The sequence below is a fragment of the Ahaetulla prasina genome, chromosome 1 (assembly GCF_028640845.1).
Source record: "Ahaetulla prasina isolate Xishuangbanna chromosome 1, ASM2864084v1, whole genome shotgun sequence".
NCBI lineage: Eukaryota > Metazoa > Chordata > Lepidosauria > Squamata > Colubridae > Ahaetulla > Ahaetulla prasina.
The window spans coordinates 17,699,424-17,721,813 of NC_080539.1; the positions used below are offsets into that span (position 1 = coordinate 17,699,424).

At 43.5% G+C, this 22,390-nt stretch overlaps 1 protein-coding gene across 1 annotated transcript in view; it reads right to left on the bottom strand.

Annotated features, from left to right (window-relative positions):
- The window catches only part of GALNT17 (polypeptide N-acetylgalactosaminyltransferase 17), a 411,497-nt gene extending 401,673 nt beyond the window's left edge, over positions 1 to 9,824 (bottom strand). Inside the window, exon 1 of the mRNA XM_058164286.1 lies at positions 8,606 to 9,824. Coding sequence (XP_058020269.1) covers positions 8,606 to 8,843 — 238 coding nt within the window. The 5' untranslated portion in view covers positions 8,844 to 9,824. The remainder of the gene's footprint in view (positions 1 to 8,605) is intronic.
- Positions 9,825 to 22,390: the final 12,566 nt, after the last annotated feature.

A 22,390-nucleotide genomic window follows, 5' to 3' on the forward strand; every position in this document is an offset into this window, starting at 1 on the left:
ACTAGATTTTAGGGTTCCAGACACTGCCACATTTTTCCCCTGAGGGGAAGAAGGGGGGTTGAGGGGTATGGTAACATTCTTCAAGTGGTCAAGGTCGGATGGTGTTCACATCTGCAGGAAGAGTGGCAAGAAGATATTCGAATGAACTGGGAGAACGTGGGACCATGTGACCATCAAAGGGGTCAGGGGGGTGGGACTCTTGGGGTTTGTATAACTGGGAAAAGAATCCGGAAATTCAGTTTTGGAATTTCACTCATCGTGTGCCAGTTTCCTCATGCTAGTAAAGAACTCTGAAAAACAATGGCTTCTGAGTTTTTTTTATGCAGAAGAGGTTTTTCTGGAACCTTGACACCCCATGCCCGAAAGTGACTCCGAGAGTGAGGGGGAAGGGCCGGTAAGGCTTACCTCAGAAGCACCGATTCCTTTAGTCTGGCTCCAGGAGCCAGAACCAGACCAGTTGGAGGACGTAATGAGGCCATCATCCCCTGATTCCTCCCTTCCTCAGGCTATGCCTTCAGACGCAGCTGATAATCATACTAATCAAGCCTGGATTGGCCCGCGCTTCAGAAGATTAGAGAGGCGGTGTCATCAAAGGGAATGGTGGGGCATGAGCCCCACCCCACAGGATATATAAGGAGCTTTGGGACTGCTCTCAGTTCCACGGGAAGCAAATTAGCTGAACCGTGTTGAAGTGAGCTGAAGTCTTAATCTGTTTGAACTTTTTAGCAGGCAGCTGCGTTTTCTGATGGGAGCCGTGAACCCACTGGCTGTAGGCCAGCTCGTTACTCCAAAGTGAGGACGGAGACAGAACAGAGACCCTCCCTCGCTCTCATTATAATCTCCAACCTTTTGACAAGCAAAGTCAATGGGGAAGTCAGATTCACTTAACAACCGGATTACTAGCATAACAACTGCAACGATTCAGCTAACAATGGTGGCAAGAAAAGTCATATAAAATGGGGCAAAACTCACTCAACAAATGTTTCACTTAGCAACATAAATTTGGGGCTCAGTTGTGGTCGTAGGTTGAGGACTACCTGTAATTCTAACCCAAAATCACGCCTTTTCCAGGACTGCCCAAAAATCAAACTTTGGTTTGATGTCTAGGAGCATGGCTTTCAATATCCTTCTTCAGCCAAGCCTCAAGTCTAGGGGTGTCAAACTCGATTTCATTGAGGGCTGCACATTGGTGGGTTTCAAAAATTTTTACTACCGGTTCTATGGGCATGACCAGCCATGCTTGGTGGCGTGGCAAGGGAAGGATACTGTAAAATTCCCATTTCCTCCCGATCAGCTGGGACTTGGGAGGCAGAGAATAGATAGGGGCGGGGCCAGTCAGAATTTTTACTACCGGTTCTCTGAACTACTCAAAATTCTCCAGAACTGGTCAGAACCTGCTGAAACCCACCTCTGGGGCCGCATCAGTTTTCTGTCTCCTTCCCCACTTCAGACCCACGAGCTGGCCTTCAGCCAGTGGATTCACGGCTCTTATCAGTCCTGGCAGAGAAATCACAGCTGCCTGCCAAAGTTCAAACAAATGACTCACGTAGCAAGACTTTCAGCTCTTTTTGAAATGGTTCAGCTAAACTTTTGCTTCCCGTGGAGTGAGAGCAGTCCCAAAGCTCCTTATATATCCTGTGGAGCCCCACCCTTCCTTTTGATGATGCCGCCTCTCTAATCTTCTGAAGCACAGGTCAAGCTAAGCTTGATTATTATTATCAGCTGGGTCTGAAGGCGTAGCCTGGGGAACGGAGGAATCAGGAGATGACGGCCTCATTACAAACGGAGGAATCAGGGGATGACGGACTGAAATTTTATTGGGGTTATTTATATTTTAAGATTTTAAATTGTTTTAAAATTTCGGCCACATTATAATATGCTTTTTAATTTCTCTTAATGTTTATATATTGAATTTTACTTGGCTGTACACCGCCCTGAGTCCTTCGGGAGAAGGGCGGTATAAAAAATAAAAATAAAAATAAATTACATCCTTCAACTGGTCTAGTTCTGGCTCCTGGAGCCGAGCCAAAGGAATCAGTGCTCCCAAGGTAAGCCTTACCAGCCCTTCCCCCTCACTTTCAGAGTCACTTTCAGGCATGGGGCCAGGTTCAGGGGCTGGAGTCATAACAATCAGGGTTGTGTTTGACCTCAGGGGCCAGGGCAGGCATGGCCAGCTCAATGTCACTCGTGCCAGGGACACCTGTGGTGGCCAAGTGCTAAGGCAGGACTTTCCTCAGATCCTCCCTCATTCTCATTATAATCTTCCTTCCTTCCTTCCTTCCTTCCTTCCTTCCTTCCTTCCTTCCTTCCTTCCTTCCTTCCGTTTCTTCTTTTTTCCTCCCCTCTTCATTCTCCTTTCTTCTTCCTTCCCCTCTTTCCTTATTTTTCCTTCCTTGCTCTCTTCCCATTTTTCCTTCTTTTTCTTTGTCTTTCCCTCTTTCCCCGTTCTCCTTTCCTGTCCCTTCTTGCACATTCAAATGCAAAAGAGGAAACATTGTTCCTTTTGTTTTGTTTTTAGTTTGCTTTCGCTGGCACAGGAACCACGGGCTGGTCTTTTGCTGTTTCCAGGCTGGTCCCGAGGGCCAGATGTAAATACCCCCGTGGGCCTTCAGTTTGACACTCCTGCCATAAGTGACTTAAAGGCACGCTCCTACATTGAACCAGAGAAGAGTCTATTAAAAGTCAGAAGATAAATGTCTTTCAAGTCACATTCTAGACCTGATGATGTCATGAAGTTTTCTTGGCAACAGTATGAAACTTCATTCTTTCAGGGTTTGTTTTTTTTCAACTTCCCAGTTTACGCTGAGTGAAATCGCAGGTGAGCCTGCCCACCAACCCTGCCTCTATGCTGTCCTATTTAGGCACATTTTTGAAGCCGGGCACATGCGTAGAAGGTGCGTGCACCAGAAAAGCACATGCTCGGAATGCCGGGTGCATGCGTGGACGGGGACTGCGCAAGTAAGTGAATAAAGGTAAAAGGTAAAGATTCCCCTCGCACATACGTGCTAGTCGTTGCCGATTCTAGGGGGTGGTGCTCATCTCCGTTTCAAAGCCGAAGAGCCAGCGCTGTCCAAAGACATCTCCGTGATCATGTGGCCAGCATGACTCAACGCCAAAGGCGCACGGAACGCTGTTACCTTCCCACCAAAGGTGGTCCCTATTTTTCTACTTGCATTTTTTACCTGCTTTCGAACTGCTAGGTTGGCAGAAGCTGGGACAAGTAACGGGAGCTCACCCCGTTACATGGCAGCACCAGGGATTCGAACCGCTGAGCTGCTGACCTTTCGATCAGCAAGCTCAATGTCCTAGCCCCTTGAGCCACCGCGTCCCTTCAAGTAAGTGAATACCACCCCCAATTACAAGATTGCAACCACTAGTTGTGGAGATGAACACTGGGCACATCATGGCTTGGTTGTGAGAGTGCAGGATCAGATTGTTGTAACACCTTCTTAAGTCTAAGTCATTTAACCGGCACTGGGGATTACGATGTTTGGGGAAATGCTTATCTGTTTCTTTTTCATAGTGTAGAAAGTTAGCACCCGCCCCTCTCCTAGAAGAATGCAATATTTTGAGAAATATGTCAAAAGGCAGAATATTATATTTCCCTGGATGAGAAAAGGAGAAACATGCTCTTGGAAAGCAACTCCCACTTTCCTTAATAGCCCATAGCAGATGTCAGCACTTTAGAGAAAAAGAGATAGATAGCTCTATTCATAAGCAAATTCCCTGCAGCAAGGTCTGAAGAAAGGGAGGGTTAGCCCTCAGCCACAATAGGAATTGTCCAACAAGCCCCTTCACTGCCTCAGTCCAAACTTCAACCAAACTTAGCTCAGACAAACTCCTAGGATTTGTACATGGCACCACGAGAGCCTGACAATAGCCAATAGAATACATGTTCTTGCACAGGAACAGGAAGCTCAAGTGCAAAGTCCAAGAAAGGGTATAAATAGCCCACTCTCTCAACTCCAGGTGGTCAGTTGCCCGGAACCATGTGCTTGGTGGTTCTGCTTCATTGATAAATCAACTTTCCAATCAACCTCCTTGATTCCAGTGTCTTTCTCCCAGCTTGGAACTGAACCAGATGGATATTTCTTCCAACAATTGGAAAGTCCCCACAGTTGCACCTCATAAAATACCTCTCTCGCCTTTGGGTGCAAAAGGTTTTTTTTTCCCCATCTATTCATTTATTAGCAAGTTTCAATAGTTATAATATAGGAACAGAGTTGGTAGGGACCTTGGAGGCCTTCTAGTCCAACCCCCTGCCCAGGCAGGAAACCCTACACCATCTCAGTCAGATGGCTATTCAACATTTTCTTAAAAATTTCCAGTGTTGGAGCATTCACAACTTCTGCAGGCAAGTCGTTCCACTTATTAATTGTTCTAACTGTCAGGAAATTTCTCCTTAGTTCTAAGTTGCTTCTTTCTTTGATCAGTTTCCACCCATTGCTTCTTGTTCTACCCTCAGGTGCTTTGGAGAACAGCCTGACTCCCTCTTCTTTGTGGCAACCCCTGAGATATTGGAACACAGCTATCATGTCTCCCCTAGTCCTTCTTTTTATTAAACTAGACATACCGAGTTCCTGCAACCGTTCTTCATATGTTTTAGCCTCCAGTCCCCTAATCATCTTTGTTGCTCTTCTCTGCACTCTTTCTAGAGTCTCAGCATCTTTTTTACATTGTGGCGACCAAAACTGGATGCAATATTCCAAGTGTGGCCTTACCAAGGCATTATAAAGTGGCACTAACACTTCACGTGATCTTGATTCTATCCCTCTGTTTATGCAGCCCAGAACTGTGTTGGCTTTTTTAGCAGCTGCTGCACACTGCTGGCTCATATCTAAATGGTTATCCACTAGGACTCCCAGATCCCTCTCACAGGTACTACTATTGAGCAAGGTAACACATATACGGTACCTGTGCATTTTGGGGTTTTTTTGCCTAAATGTAGAATCTTACTTTTTTCACTGTTGAATTTCATTTTGTTAGATAGCGTCCAATGTTCAAGTCTGTCATTGGGGTTAGGGCCATGTCATCTAGCTAGACAAGACCGCATCATGAAATTGACCAAGGTTAGAATTTTGGGTGGTTTTGTGTCTGTGTGTGTGTGTGTGTGTGTGTGTGTGTGTGTGTGTGTGTGTGAACAGTCAAAGTCTACATCTTCTAAACTTAAAATAGTAAACGCGACTGTGAAAAGATAGAGGGGTCGTGCTACTTGATAGTTAACAGGGTGAGCATTAATAGCCAAATTTCAACATCACAACGAAAGTAAATTCTGTGAGTCCCAAAGGTGCTTTGTCAAAAGGCAACTAGACTTGGTTTTCCTTGATGACATTTCGCTTCTCATCCAAGAAGCTTCTTCAGTTTTGACTGAAGAAGTCAGAACTGAAGAAGCTTCTTGGATGAGAAGCGAAACATCTTCAAGGGAAAAGAAAGTCCAGTTGCCTTTTGAAAAAAGCACCTTTGGGACACCCAAAGGTGACCTGGATGGCTGACAATCTCCATAGATTGTGGGCTTCACAAATCAAGGATAATTGAAGGCTGCAAGATCTGTTCTAAAAGTATAGTTTTCCGATGGCCAATGTTTTAGAAATAGCAACTCAAGGCAACTCAATACCAACTGATCTAATACTTACCAGCTGTATTTTATTTCCAAGCTCAGAAGGGATATGCTAAGTGGCACTAGACAAAGCACACCATCCATATTTGATGGCTGCATTCTCACAATACATTTGCCCTGATTAGCCCTTTTGGGGGGTTCACCCAAAGGACAAAACAGGTTAAGGTCATCTAACATTAAATATCTCTCTCTCTCTCTCTCTCTGTTCCCTCCCCAACACACACACACACAGCAACCTCAAACAAGTTTAATATTAATCAAACGAATCAACCCTGAGCTGGATATGCAAATGCAGCAATTAGATTTTTTTTACCTGACTTGGTTAAGCAAATTGTGTCAACATAGCCAATCGGAAACTCGGTGATTCAACCTCTTAGAATCTTGCAGCTTATTACAATGTCTATTTACTTAGGCTGAATCCCATCACAGTCAGGCTGCAGCTTTAGCATTTTAAAATATGCTTCTCTCTATGCTTACACATAGTGTAAGCCGCCCTGAGTCTTCGGAGAAGGGCGGGATATAAATGCAAATTTAAAAAAAAGTCAATATGCTGAATATGTCAAAAGTCGGGATGGAGGAAAGAGTTTAGAGGTAAATCGCTCCTCAAAACTAACTAATTAACTAACTAACCAACTAGAGCATGCAAAACATTTGCTAGACCAATTCTTGAATGCAGCTCATCTGTCTGGAACCCACATTGCATATCGGACATAAATACAATTGAGAGAGTCCAGAAATATTTCACAAGAAGACTCCTCCACTCCTCTGCTCGCAATAAAATACCTTTGGTTCTGCAACCCAACAAGACAGACACAGACTTCAGAGGATAATTAGAACTGCAGAAAAAACAATGGCTACCAACCTGCCTTCCATTGAGGACCTGTATACTGCACGAGTCAAAAAGAGAGCTGTGAAAATATCTACAGACCCCTCACATCCTGGACATAAACTGTTTCAACTCCTACCCTCAAAATGATGCTACAGAGCACTGCACACCAGAACAACTAGACACAAGAACAGTTTTTCCCCGAACGCCATCACTCTGCTAAACAAATAATTCCCTCAACACTGTCAAACTATTTACTAAATATGCATTACTATTAATCTTCTCATCGTTTTCATCACCCATCTCCTTCCACTTATGACTGTAACTTTGTTGCTTGTATCATTACGATTTATACTAATATTGTTTCCTGATTGCTTATTTGTACCCTATGACTATCATTAAGTGTTGTAAGTGTTGTACCTTGATGAAGGTATCTTTTCCTTTATGTACACTGAAAGCATATGCACCAAGACAATTCCTTGTGTGTCCAATCACACTTGACCAATAAAAAATTCTATTTTATTCTATTCTATTCTATTCTATTCTATTCTATTCTATTCTATTCTATTCTATTATGCCATCAGAGTCCAAATTTTGGGCTTAGACAATTTAGAACTATGCCGACTTCAGTCTGACCTAAGCGTAGTACATAAAATTATCTACCACAATGTCCTTCCTGTCAATGACTACTTCAGCTTCAACCACAACAATACACGAGCAAATAATAGATATAAATTCAACGTAAACCACTCCAAACTCGAAGGCAGAAAATACGACTTCAGCAACAGAGTGGTCAATGCCTGGAATGCACTACTTGACTCTGTAGTTTCTTCCCCAAACCCCCAAAACTTTAAGCTTAAACTGTCTACTGTTGACCCCACCCCATTCCTAAGAGGTCTGTAAGGAGCATGCATAAGTGCACCTGCGTGCCTACTGTCCCGGTCCTAATATTCCATTTTACTTACTCTTTTCTTGCATCCAAATTATGTTTATACTTTTTTACCTGTTATCTTATATATGATTGGCAAATAAATAAATAAAATAAAATAATAACTTCTCCTTTATCTCCAACTTGGTGAATTACCTTCTAACAGATTCTTCCTACTCTATTTTCACCCATAGATGACATCAAAGCTAGGTATTAACTTTACCCTGTCAGGTATCTGGATCCCAAAAGCTTGCAACCATTGAAATAATAGGGAGTTTTGAAGATGGAGAGAAATGCTTTTTTAAGCTCCATGGGCAAAGGAGGCGGCATCCTGATATTTTCCCCCATGCCACAGCACACACACACACACACACACACACACACACACACACCGGAATCATTGATTGCCCAGAGGACCCCACCAAATGTTGGCCAGGTGCGAAAAAACAGCACAACAGGAGAAGTGTGATGAAAAGCAGCCACCATCATCTTGCAAAAACAGATGGTGCCAACATGCAGGAATTCACACGATGAAATTTCAGGCTTTAAAATGCCTTTCAGAGTGCATGGAGGACAGCAAAGTGCCTGATCTTACCAGCTAGGACCAACCACATTGAATTCAGGGAGCACAGGAACACAGGAACTTTAACTAGATCAATGAAACATCATCCATTGGTTGCATTTTTAAAATCAAAGGACAGGAAGGATGTGTGCACTGAGCAAATCTAGCCTGTGCGATGATATATTGCTGCGATACACTGTGCACACCAGAAGAAAAGTTAATTTAGTAACTAGCTTTGGCAGGTGTGGGAATTCAACCAGAGAGAAGCTATTTTATCTATTCAGAGGACTGATCATACTAATTCTGTATTATCCACACTAAGTGAACAAATGTTTCAGAGTCCCTTCCCTACCTCCTATCCCCTATCTATAAAATGTGTTAACCAATAAGCCTCAATCTTAAATGTACTCGACATTGCCTTAGATCAAATCACAGTAGTTATCGAGGGAATAAGTATTTTTATACCGTTCTTCTTTTCCCTTTCTAACTGGAGAGGTAAGTAATGGATTTCAACTAGACCTTCTCCATTCTTGCCACTAGTTATAGGACTTGTTGACCCAGATTCTTCATCGCATGCAATCCAGTCATTTCTTACAAAGCCACCCAAAATAAAACAGTTGGAACCGCAAGAGTGTGACTAGAGGAACAAACTAAGAGAAACAGTAGACCTACCATTGAGTTGCCGGTAGACAATATCCTCAAGAAGGGACAACCGTTTCAGCACCGCATCTTGAATGGGGTTGGCTGGGTGGGCTGTCAGGTTGGCCACTTCTGCCCTGGGATGAATTTCATGGAAAGCATCTCCGTTCTTCATCACAATGGGCCTGCACTTGGCCAAGAAGAGGACAAAGCCAGCCACCGCAATCAAGTTTAAGATCAGCAAGACTTTCACTCTCCTTAGAGAAGCCATCAAGAACTTCCCAATGTGGGACACGTGCAGCTGGAGCAGCTTCTCCTTCTTCTTCTTCTTCTTCTTCTTCTTCTTCTTCTTCTTCTTCTTCTTCTTCTTCTTCTTCTTCTTCTTCTTCTTCTTCTTCTTCAATTACTGGAAGAAGGGCAGGGAAGCTTGGAGGAAGATAACCTGGGATGGAGCCCGTTCAAGAAGAGGCTGACGGTGAGGAGGACACCTTCCCCATCCTTGCATCTTTGGCAAGTCTCCCTCAGTTTGCACAGTTGGGTTATTTAAAGCGACAAGTGCTGGCAGGTGGCAGGCAAGGGGAAAAGCAGTCTAAACTGGAGATCCCACTCCAGAGATAAAGGTTCGCAAGGCTGGGAAGCCAGACTGTCATGACTCTCTGGAAGAGCCAGAAAAGAAGTTAAACAAGGAGCATCCTTTGCAGCAGAGAGAGGAAACCAGTCCCAGAAAGCTCCTCTCTGTGCCAACCTTCTCCAGACCTTCTTAGAGGCTACTGGTCTTTGGAAAAAACCAAACCCCCTTAGATTGGGGGAGCAAGGGGGGGTTGTTGGGAATTGACTTGCACACTGCAGAAGACCAAGTTCTCCAATGTCTGTTGCCGTGTCTTCCAATCTGACCAGCTTGCCAGAGGATAATCCAGATGAAATTCCAAAAGTCCAGGGGGTAGCAAAAATAAAAGGGGGGGAGTGGGAAGGGGAAGGGCGGCAGGAGGACGAGAAGGCTGCCGGATTCTGAATGAATTCTTCAGGTCCTTTTTCAACAATAAAAGAGTTGACCTAGAGAAACCCTGGGATGCAGCCACGTTTTCCTGGGCTTTCTCTTTAAGCCCTGCAAAGGGTGGGGAGGGGGGGAGCCGAGCAAAGGCACGCAGAAAGAGAGAAGAGGAGGAAAAGGACGTGGATAGAAATTTAAAAAGGACAACTTTTCTTTCCTCTCGGAGGGACGCAGAGAGTGGGGGGAATGTTTCCTCAATAGGGGAAAGAGTTATCTGCAAACTTCTAAATTATTATGATTGGGCGGGGGAGGGGAGTGGAGAGTAAGGAACGGATGCTTTTTTTCTTCTTCACCCCAAGGAGGATGCTGGGCCAAAGCACAAAGCCCGCCAAGCTGCTGCTAGAGGGATATCTTTTAAGCGACAAAGCAAGAGGAAAAGAGTGGGGGAGGAATGCTGGCAAAGAAAGAAAGAGACGGGGAGACAGGGGGCTGGGAGAGAGGGAGAGAGGAAGGGAGAGAGAGAGAGACAGAGAGAGAGAGAGACCCGAACAAATGAAAGAAAAGACCGGAGGGGAAAAAATCTACTGAGCGATCTAAGAAGAGAGAAAGCCCACCCTCAACTCCAAAGGGAGAGAAAGAGAGAGAGAAAGAAAGAGATGGGGGAGACGAGGGACTGGGAGACAGGGGGAGAGAGAAAGAGAGAGAGAGAGAGAGGGAGAGACCCGAACAAATGAAAGAGAAGACCGGAGGGGAAAAATCTACTGAGCGATCTAAGAAGAGAGAAAGCCCCCCTCAACTCGAAAGGGAGAGAAAGAGAGAGAGAAAGAAAGAGATGGGGGAGACGGGGGACTGGGAGAGGGAGAGGGAGAGGGAGAGAGAAAGACCCAAACAAATGAAAAAGGAGACCGGAGGGGAAAAATCTACGAGCGATCTAAGAAGAGAGAAAGCCCCCCCCTCAACTCGAAAGGGAGAGAAAGAGAGCGCGCACAAAACGGCAACGAGGCGGTCGCTGGAAGGAGATGCTCTTCGGCGTTCTCGGTTTTTTCTTTTCTTTTCTTCTTTTTGGAAAGTCTGTAGGTCGCAGCAGCTGGGAGACGCGAGAGTGGATGGCGAGAGGAGGAGGGGGGGCGCAGGTGCTGCTAAGAGGCCCCCCTCGCTTCTTTCTTCTTCCCTCTCCAGCAGCCCCCCTCCGGATAGCGCTCCGTCTGCCAGGCGCGCATTCCTCACCCCCCACCCTCCCCAACGGTGCGCTCGGGGCGGCGCGGTTCTCTGCGGCTCTCCAAGGAAAGGATGCCGGGTTGATGAATGCGCTGGGGAAAGCCGGGCGAGGGACCCCAGGGAGAGGCAGTGGCGGCACCCCCAGGAAATCAGGTCATCGTGGCCTCTGCAGAGCGCGGCCGAGAAGTCTTCCGGAGCGCAAGCCGAGAGAAGGAGGAGCAGCGGAGGCCGCCGGTCCCGGGGCTGCTGAGCTTGCTCCCCGGCTCGGACTTCCCATCGCCGCCGCCGCCGCTCCTTCAGCTGCTGAGGCTGGAGCCATCCGCTTTCGCTGAGCCGGGAAGAGGAGAGGGGGGAACCAACCCTCCCACCCTTTGCATGGCTGGGAGGCGGCGTTGCATAGAAAACCCGGGCTGGAGACCAGGAGGGGAATGAGGGCGGGTGGGGTGGGTGGGAGGCGAGTGGAGCCGTCGGAGCCCACCCGAAGAGAGTCGGGCGAGAAACCGGGAGCAGCTAGGTGAAAAGGGCCGGGGAGGCTCCATGCCAGCTTACCCTGGTTCACCCAACCAGGGCCCAGATGAAGGGTGTGATAATTGGCAGGGTTGCCCCAACTAACGCAATGACATCTATAGGGCAGCTGCTGGGTATGTAGAGGCTGGTTTGGCCGGAAGGTGGTTAGCTGGTTGTAACTTGGTTGAGTTGTGGTAAAGCGCCTTGGCGGGTTGCTACCGGTTCGCCCCAGATCAGGTGAACCAGTAGCGGTGGTGGCAGGAGGCTCTGCCCACCTGCCCGGACATCTCTGCGCATGCGCAGAAGCGTTGTGCACAGGCGTGAGCGTGCATGTCCATGAGTGAACTGTTACGTCCACGCGCGAACTGTTAGCGACAGGATTTGAGCAGGGGTGAAATCTAAAAAATTTCCCTACCGGTTCTGTGGGTGTGGTTTAATTGGTGGGCGTGGCTTGGTGGTCAGATGGATGGGTAGGCGTGGCCAATAACAATAAATAATAAAAATAATAAACAAAGTATAAAAAAACAATAAGAGGTACCAAAAACCAACTTTCACACTTTACACACACACAACACAACACAACACAACTGACTCACACACTGTAAAAGCAGCTGCACTTCACACTTCACACAGCCACAAAAAGCTCAAAAACCAACTTTTACACTTTACACGCACACAACACAACTGACACACACACACACACACACAAAATACCACATACAGCTTTCTGAGATTTTGTGTGTTTGTGTAGTTAGAGTGAAACACTACAGAAACACACCAAATCTCAGAAAGCTGCACAAATATTTTATTTTACTATTTTATTTTATTTTATTTTATTTTATTTTATTTTATTGTGGACTTCAATTCCCAGAGTTCCTCAGCAAGCAAAGCCAGACAGCATTAATCACTCAGCGATGAAATAGATTAGCTAAATTTAGATTAGTTCTATCTGGTGCTGAAAGCGAAACTGGGGCTTTCCGGCTAGGAAAAAAGCCATGAGGTCAATCAGTAATCAGGTAAGTGTCTTAGACTCTTTTAAAAGGAGTTTTTCTACGTGTTTTCTACAGAAAACATGTTTTTTAAGGTTCTGCTGATGAGGAATTCAGGTGAGATCCCCAGAGGAGCCTTTAATTTTTCTTTTTTAAGTTTAAAGGCTCTGCCAATCTCAGCTGAGGGGCGGGATCCTCAAAGGCTTTTTTTTACTTTTAAAGGCATGTTTCCACTGAAGCAAAACCTTCTTTTAAAAGTTAAAAAAAAAAACCTCTGCTGATGGTGGGGCTCAGCAGAGGCAGGGGGGTGGGGCCAGGGATTTTTGCTACCGGTCCTCCGAACCAGCAGCTGCCATCGCTACTGGATCGCACGAGCCGGTCTGATCCGGGAGCATTTCACCCCTGGATTTGAGTCCCACTACTGGTTCAGTGACCCGTGAGGGCTATGCCGCCGGACGTCCCTAGGATAGCACTAGCACCAGCACTTAGATTTATATACCGCTTCACAGTGCTTTCAGCACTCTCTAAATGGTTTATAGAGTCAGCATATCGCCCTCAACAATCTGGGCCCCTCATTTTACCAACCTGGGAAGGATGGAAGGCTGAGTCAACCTTGAGCCCAGTCAGGATTGAACTGCTGGCAGTGGGCAGAGTTAGCCCGCAATACTGCATTTTAACCACTGCACCATCAGGGCTCGATAATAATGAAGTTAGCTCTAATAGCAATAGCACTTAGACTTATATACCGCTTCACAGTGCTTTACAAGCCCTCTCTAAGCGGGTTACAGAGTCAGCATATATTGCCCTCAACAATCTGGGTCCTCATCTTACCGACCTAGGAAGGATGGAAGGCTGAGTCAGCCTTGAGCCCGGTCAGGATCAAACTGCTGGCAGTGGGCAAGAGTTAGCCTGCAATGCTGCATTCTAACCACTGCGTCACTCTGGCTTTTCTACTAATAAGCAGATGTCGTTGCTCTGGTCTGCAGATCTCAGTTTTTATAGCCCACTAGCTTGCTGCTTTCACAGAAGATTTTACCATCTCAAAAGTCAGAATTATGTTAGAATTGCAGTGCTTCTGATTGCCTTTCTCTGTTATCCTAGTTGGCTATGCCCTCTTCCTCTTCTTCTTCTTCTTCTTCTTCTTCTTCTTCTTCTTCTTCTTCTTCTTCTTCTTCTTCTTCTTCTTCTTCTTCTTCTTCTTCTTCTTCTTCTTCATATAACAACAGAGTTGGAAGGGACCTTGGAGGCCTTCTAGTCCAACCCCCTGCCCAGGCAGGAAACCCTGCACCATCTCAGTCAGATGGTTATCCAACATTTTCTTAAACATTTCCAGTGTTGGAGCATTCACAACTTCTGTAGGCAAGTCGTTCCACTTATTAATTGTTCTACCTGTCAGGAAATTTCTCCTTAGTTCTAAGTTGCTTCTTTCCTTGATTAGTTTCCACCCATTGCTTCTTGTTCTACCCTCAGGTGCTTTGGAGAACAGCCCAACTCCCTCTTCTTTGTGGCAGCCCCTGAGATATTGGAACACTGCTATCATGTTTCCCCTAGTCCTTCTTTTCATCAGATTAGATATACCCAGTTCCTGCAACCGTTCTTCATATGTTTTAGCCTCCAGTCCCCTAATCATCTTTGTTGCTCTTCTCTGCACTCTTTCTGTACTCACTCTTCTCTGCACTCACTTCTTATTCTTCTTCAAAAAGACCATCTCTCTCTTCCAGAAATCAGCCAGTTCAGAAAGTCAACACATGTCCTGGAACTTGCCTTGTATGCAACATCTGGTTTCAGTTTGAGCCCCATAAGCTTTTCTGCTTTCCTATCCCAAATCCGTAGCCTTGAGACAGATGTTCTGCACGTAGGTAATTCTCGACTTACAACCACAAATTGGGACCAGAATTTCCACTGCTAAGCAAGGTGGTTGTTAAATGAGATGCACCCGATTGTATGACTTTTTTTTTTTTTGACCACGATGGTTAAATTAATCACTGCAGTTAAAATGAATTATATGGTCATTAAGCAAAGCTGTCTTCCCCCAATGACTTTGCTTAGTCGACTGGGAAGGTCGCAAATGGCCATCACATGACGTGGGACACTGCAGTTGTTTTTAAATGTATCAATCAGAATGGAGTGGGAAGGGATCTTGGAGGTCTTCTAGTCCAACCCACTGCTTAAGCAGGAGACCCTATATACCCTTTATATATTTATAAATTTTTGGAAAAAGTTCAGAGAAGAGCAACTAAGACGATCAAAGGCCTAGAGACTAAACCATATGAAGAACGGCTGCAGGATTTGGGCTTGGCGAGTCTAAAGAAAAGAAGAATTGGGGCTACATGATAGCAGTATTCCAGTATTTGAGGAGCTCCCACAAAGAAGAGGGGGGGTCAAGTTATTCTACAAAGCACCAGAGGGCAGGAGAAGAAACAATGATTGGAAACTAATCAAAGAGAGAAGCAATCTGGAATTAAGGAGAAACTTCCTAACAGTGAGGAAAAGTAACCAGTGGAAAAACTTGCCTCCCGAAATCATGGGTGCTCCATCACTGGAGGTTTTTAAGAAGAGATTAGACAGTCACTTATCTGAAATAGTATTGGTTCTGCATTCTATTCTATTCTCCTGTTCTGTTCTGTTCTGTTCTATTCTATTCTATTCTATTCTATTCTATTCTATTCTATTCTATTCTATTCTATTCTCTATTCTCTTCTACTCTACTCTACTCTACTCTACATTCTATTCTATTCTATTCTATTCTATTCTACTCTACTCTACTCTCCTGTTCTGTTCTGTTCTGTTCTGTTCTGTTCTGTTCTATTCTATTCTATTCTATTCTATTCTCCTGTTCTGTTCTGTTCTATTCTATTCTATTCTATTCTATTCTATTCTATTCTATTCTATTCTATTCTATTCTATTCTCTATTCTCGTCTACTCTACTCTACTCTACTCTACATTCTATTCTATTCTATTCTATTCTATTCTATTCTATTCTATTCTATTCTGTATGTATACCATACATGCTGATTGCTAAGCACCTGAATTATGTGAATTCAGGGCAGGACAAGAAGCAATGGATGGAAACGAATCAAGGAGAGAAACAACCTAGAACTAAGGAGAAATTTCTGGACAATTAGAACAATTAACTAGTGGAACAACCTGCCTCCAGAATTTGTGAATTCTCCAACACTGGAGGCTTTTAAGAAGAGACTGGATAGTCATTGGTTCAGAAAGGTATAGAGTCTCCTGCTTAAGCAGGGAGGGTTGGACTAAAAGACCTCTGATGTCCTTTCCAACCCTGGTATTGTGTATTCTGAAACATTTATTATTGCTTTTTAGGATCAAATGTTTGTGTACTATTATCTAGATGATTATCCCATCTTTCATTTGGGAGTTCAGGACAGCGTACACAGCACTCTCTCATTTTATATTTTTTTTCACCCAAATATCATATTTTGTTAATTAATTAAAAACCAAGAAGAAAAGTAGAAAAAACAGGAAAATCAAAAGGGTTACGAATTACAGTTGTAGTAAGATTAAATAAAAATGTCAAAGTAACATTAGTTCTACATATTAAAAGACTTCAGATCACTTTAGAACTTAAGAACTTTTTTAAAAGAATGAGTTGATGTCTAATAATTCATGACATTAAACAGTGCAATATGAATTTTACATCAGATGGAGAAAGTCCAATAATTTTTGTGAGATGGGTTGGGCCGAGAGAAAGAGAGAAATTGGCCCGAAATCATCTAGTGAATTTCCATGGCCAACAGGAGATTTGAAGACAAGTTTCCCCTGTCTTAGTCCAACATTTTAACCATTATATTGCATTGCTCTCTAGCAAAACAAAGTGTTGCCCTAAAAGTTAATATTTTAGGTGGATGTAAAAGAACCTTGTTAAAAAAAAAGACCTTTTTATTAAAGGTCTACAGAAAGGCTGAGTGCCAAAGAATTGAGGCCTTTGAACTCTTGTGCTGGAGAAGACTCCTGTGAGTCCCTTGGACTGCAAGGCGATCAAACTGGTCAGTCCTAGAGGAGATCAACCCTGACTGCTCTTTAGAGCAGGCCAGATCCTGAAGATAAAACTCAAATACTTTGGCCACCAAATGAGAAGGAAGGACTCACTGGAGAAGAGCCTAATGCTGGGAAAGACTGAGGGCAAAAGAAGAAGGGGACGACAGAGAACGAGGTGGCTGGATGGAATCACTGAAGCAGTAGGCGTGAGCTTAAATGGACTCCAGAGGATGGTAGAGGACAGGAAGGCCTGGAGGAATGTTGTCCATGGGGTCACAATGGGTCGGACACGACTTCGCAACTAACAACAACAACAAGCACTGGAGTTTTGAAAGGAAAAAAATTGGGCATGTCTCTGTTCGTAGTAATTTCATAAAACTACTTGGAATCAAATAGTTGCCCTCCACTAAGTGGTCTTCAGGAAAAGACCATTCATTCTTACATTCATTCGTTTGTTTGTTTGTTTGTTTGTTTGTTTGTTCGTTCGTTCGTTCGTTCATTCGTTCCATGTCACCCATCTTACAATTGAGCAACTCTGGGCAGCTTCCAGCAAAGACATAGTTGACTCGAAGTTGCATGTATTCTAGAGCAGGGGTCCTCAAACCTGGAAGCTTTAAGACTTGTGGACTTCAACTCCCAGAATTCTCCAGCCGGCTATGGTAGTCTTGGTAGCAACTCCCTGGAGAATTCTGGGAGTTGAAGTCCACAAGTCTTAAAGCTGCCAAGTTTGGGGACCCCTGCTCTAGAGTACAGGTAGTCCTCGACTTACAACCATAATTGAGCCCAATATTTTTGATGCGAAGTGAGACATTTGTTAAGTGGATTTTGCCCCATTTTACGATCTTTTCGTGCCACCAATTGTTAAGTGAATCACTGCAGTTGTTAAATTAGTTGCCTGGTTGTTAAATGAATCTGGCTTTCCCATTGGACTTAGCTTGTCCCAAGGTAGCAAAAGAGGATCACGTGACCCCAGGACACTGCAACAGTCATAAGTAGGAGTCAGTTGCCAAGTGAGTGAATTTTGATCATGTGACCATGGGGATGCTGCAACGGTCGTAAGTGTGAAAAATGGTCACGCATTTCAGTGCCGTTGTAACTTTGAATGGATGTAAATCGAGGACTACCTGTGGATTTTTACCTTTAAATCTGAAACATAATCTTTTTATAATAAGTTGTTACTTTTGGGTGCTGGGGGGGGGAGTTGCAACAAGGGTTAATAGGACTCATACCCAGAAAATTGGAAATTATTGAAAATTGATGAGCAAACTTTGCTGTACATTCTCTCTTTTTTTCTTATCATCTTGTGATAGGTTTCTTGATATTTTCTGAGCTTGATTGTTCTCTTCCAGATGTTTATGGCCAGGTTGGATAACATCACCAGCATACTAATGAAACATCTGGAGGAGAATCGCCAAGCTCAGACAACACCAAGAACACAACGATTCTGCTCCATTCACTTGAGCTACAGTAGTGGCCAAAATTGTGGAAACCTTTTGGGGAAAGTATATTTTTGAGGTTTGATGGCTAATTACACCACTTTTTTTTTTTTTTTGGAGTTTAAAGACAATCATATTCCACTGCTGGAATGGCCTGGGAATAGCCCAGACCTTAACCCAATTGAAAATCTATGGAGCCAACTAAAGAAACCTGTTAGTCAGAAGCAACCCAGCAATAAAACCCACTTAATAGAAGCAATCCTTCAATCTTGGTTTCACATTAGAACAGCTGCAGAACTGAAAGACTTGGTTCACTCCATGGGAAGACATTGTAAGGCAGTAATTCATGCTAAAGGTTACCCAACTAAGTATTAACTGACATGGTGATAATTTTTGTACTGTATATCTCATTTTTTCTGTGGTGATAATTTTTGTATAGCTCATTTTTTCTACGTTTCACTTTTCTTCTTTATAGTGTAACTGCTATTCTAATAGCAAATCCTTCATAAAGGTTATTGCATTACATTCTTGATTAAATTATCTTTCCATTGATATATAATTTTATGGTACTACTGCCCCCCCCAAAAGTGATGTTATTAGCTACTGTATTTTTCGGAGTATAAGATGCACCTTTTTCCCCCAAAAAAGAAGATGAAAATCTGGATGCGTCTTATACTCCGAATATAGCCTTGCCCAGCTTCTCAAATGGAGATTTCAGAGACTGAAAAAAGCATCAGAAACGAAGCTTCAGAAAAGAAGCCCCCAAACAGAGCTTCAGTGGCTTTTTTTCTGGAGTTCTGTTTTGGAGGCATTCAGAGGCAGAAAAAAGTTTTTTCTGAAATGGAGTTTCAGAGGCAGAAAAAAAGCAAAAAAAAGCAAGGCACAGAATTCACAACCAAGGAACCTGTTGCTAAAATTCACCTCTGGGAACAGCTGATTGGGGGTATTCCAGGAGGCCCATCCACCTGCCAATCAGCTTTTTTCTTATTTTCCTCCCCAAAAACTAAGGTGTGTCTTATACTCCGGTGCATCTTATACTCTGAAAAATATGGTAGTTTTAGAAAATACACTTGTCCCAAAAGGTTTCTACAATTTTGGCCATTACTGTATATATAGTATTTTGCTATTTTCCTGATCTTTTAAGATCCATCTTGTCCCTTTCCCATAGAAAGCAAGAATGAAAACATTGCTAGTGCAAGCCTCTTTGTGCAGTTTACGACAAACACTTATTGCATCAGCAAGTCACGACTCTGAGATGAGACTTCAGCAAACAACATTTGCTGATTCCTTCTCTCTTTGAAATATCGCTTCAGATCCCGGTAGGAAAGAAAAAAGGAGAATTAAAAATAGCACTTCATAAATTAAGCGCCAATAACCATCTGGGATTGCCATTTGCAGAGTTTTATACTATCTCCGATAGTTCTTTCCCCCACCCACTCCAATTTTTTTTTCTGGAACCTCTGCCCAATCTCACTGCCAAAATTCAGTGGCTCTGTTTGCTGCTGGAATTTACAGGACATCAAAAATATGGTTTCATACTTTTTGATGCATTCTTGAAGCCTGGGGATATAATCCTGCTTGGACGGTTAAATAGTTCTGGATTTTGCTTGGTCCACTCTTTCATTAGAGTGGAATTCAGCATTTCCTTGCTAAAGGGAGAGGGGCAAGTCAGCCAGTCCCTCAACCCCACCTAAGGCGAACCTCAATGTCTGCAGTAGCTTGAAGGCTCAAGCGTAAATAAACAATAAAGACTTAAGTGGTCTTCTGACTCATCATACTAATGTTTAGTCAACCAAATAGCGGATGACAATCAATTTATATTTTTTAAGGAAGAGCGAGGGCACCTCCAGAACCACTAGTCCCAACTCTGCAATAATCAAATACATTTATACAATAAAAATAATTACTTCCAGATTTAGCTATCTCCCCAAAGGGGCCACGTGGCGATCAGAGAGTCAGGAAACAGTTGAGACTATCGCCAGAACAGTTCCTCATGTGGAAAAGTGTTGAAGTTGGATGGCTGTGCTTTGTATGGTTCCAGTTTTCTTGTTTGGACTGCAATTCTCTTGCTGGGGTGGTGCTGTATTAAATGTTATTGAGGGGCCAGGAGCTACAGAAAGGTGATCTAGCCAATCCAAAAGCCAAGTGACTAATCGTGCACATTCTTCAACTCAACATTCAGCTGACGTACGGGCCAAACTTTTCCTTTTTTTTCTTATGACTTAAAAATGTATTATTATGATTATATTTGCATACATAGTCAGCCAGATGTTTAGAATGGATTTGACATTATTGTCTGCCTATTGAGTCCTTCCCAAGGACCTACGATAGGCAGGATGTTTTGATGCTATTAAAGATATTGCCACAGGATGTAAGATGTTCCAAGTAAAGCTGCCTTTTGCAATTGACTGGTGGTGATTTTTGTCACTGCCGATGGTGTTCAAGTGGTGCTCCAGTTGTTTTGGGGGTTGTACCGGGGTAAAATGCTCCCAGTTCAGACCGGATTGTCCAATCCGGTAGCGATGGCGGTGGGTGGTTCAGAGAATTGGCAGCAAAAAATTTGGCCGAAAAAAATGCTTTTAAAAGTAAAAAAACCCTCTGATGATCATGCAGCTCAGCTGGGATCATCAAAACCTTTTCAAAGCATTTTTTCTACACCTCTTCAGCTGAAGAGGTTATAGAAAAAATGCTTTTAAAAGTAAAAAAAAAAATGTTGGCCATGCCCACCCAGTCACATTACCCACCACCAAGCCACACGCACAGAACTGGTAGTAACAAATTTTACATTTCACCCCTGGGTTGTACCAAAGGCGCCTGTTGGTATTAACTTCACTTTCTTTTGCCACAGTCGTTCTGTTTCTGTTTGCAGGCTTTGTATTTTGCTATCTTCTCCAGTTCTTTCTCTTCTACGTATTCTCCTGTCTCCAGTTACTGTCACATCTGCTATTCAGATCTTTTTGACGTTTTTATCAAGAATTGATAAATCAAATTACAGGTAGTCCTTGACTTACGATCACAATTGAACCCAAAATTCCTGTTGTTAAACAAGACTGTTGTTAAGTGAATTTTGCCCCATTTACGATCTTTCTTGCCACAATTGTTAAGAGAATCATTGCAGTTGTTAAATTAGTAGCACAGCTGTTCAGTGAATCTGGCTTCTGCATTGACTGTTGTGACCAAGGCCCAAATAATGATTACCAAACACAATTAGTCCTGAACAAACTTATTTTATTAAAACAGCTGAGAATTAATTCATTCTCAGCTTAGTCCAAAACAAATTCTTCATAAACAGTCCTTCAACCTTATCGCCAACCACGTTTTCTTGGCAAAACCCCCACAAAGTTCAAGACATGCTGACAGGAAGAAATGGAATTAATGTTGCTTTTCCACAAAGAACCCAACAGCTCATTGCTGTCTGGTTCGGTTCTGCAACCCAACAAGAAAAACACAGACTTCAGAGGATAATTAGAACTGCAGGAAAAATAATTGCTACCAACCTGCCTTCCATTGAGGACCTGTATACTGCACGAATCAAGAAGAGGGCCGTGAAAATATTTACAGACCCTCGCATCCTGGACATAAACTGTTTCAACTCCTACCCTCAAAACGACACTATAGAGCACTGCACACCAGAACAACTAGACACAAGAACAGTTTTTTCCCGAAGGCCATCACTCTGCTAAACAAATAATTCCCTCAACACTGTCAGACTATTTACTGAATCTGCACTACTATTAATCGTTTCATAGTTCCCATCGCCAATCTCTTTCCACTTATGACTGTATGACTATAACTTGTTGCTGGCAATCCTTTTGATTTATATTGATATATTGATCATCAATTGTGTTGTAAATGTTGTACCTTGATGAAGTATCTTTTCTTTTATGTATACTGGGAGCATATGCACCAAGACAAATTCCTTGTGTGTCCAATCACACTTGGCCAATAAAAAAAAAAAAAATTCTATTTTAAGCCGTATGGGAGTGACCAATCATCTTCTGGTCTTACTCCTGAGTCGTCCTTTTTGCTTCAGCTGCTCTTGCCTTCTGGCAGCTCTTTGTATGCATGCACTAGGAACAGGCTCCTCCTGTTCCTCTGGTTCTTTGCTGTCTGCCTATGGGGGCTCCGGAGTCCATGCATCGCTCCCAGATGGCCCTGCCACATCTCTGCCTCCAATGCAGAGCCCTCATCCGGGGCTTCCCCTGGCTCCAGGACTGGCCCATCGTCCTCCCCAGCCTCCTCACTGTCCGACTCTGCTGCCAGGTCTGCAGGCTGCTGGTGGACCACAACACTATTATCTCACATATGTACAGCAGAGGGCAAGTGTTTCCTTTGTGTATCCTTGAAGAATACAGAATGTTCCGTATCCTTTGACTACATCTAATGCAATTGAATACTTTGAAAAGAAAAATTATTGCAATCATCATAAATACATACATATAAATAAATGCAAGCCAATTGCCAAGTGTCTGAATTTGAATTATGTGATGCTTCAATGGTCATAAGTGTAAACAGTCATTAAATGAACTGTTGCAGGTCAATGACCATCTGTATTATTTTTCCTTCAAGTCAATCTTGACTCCTACAGACTACATGGACAAATCCATGCAGTTTTCTTGGCAAGATTTTAATAAGTGATTTGCTATTTTTTTCTTCCTGGGGTTGAGAGAAAGT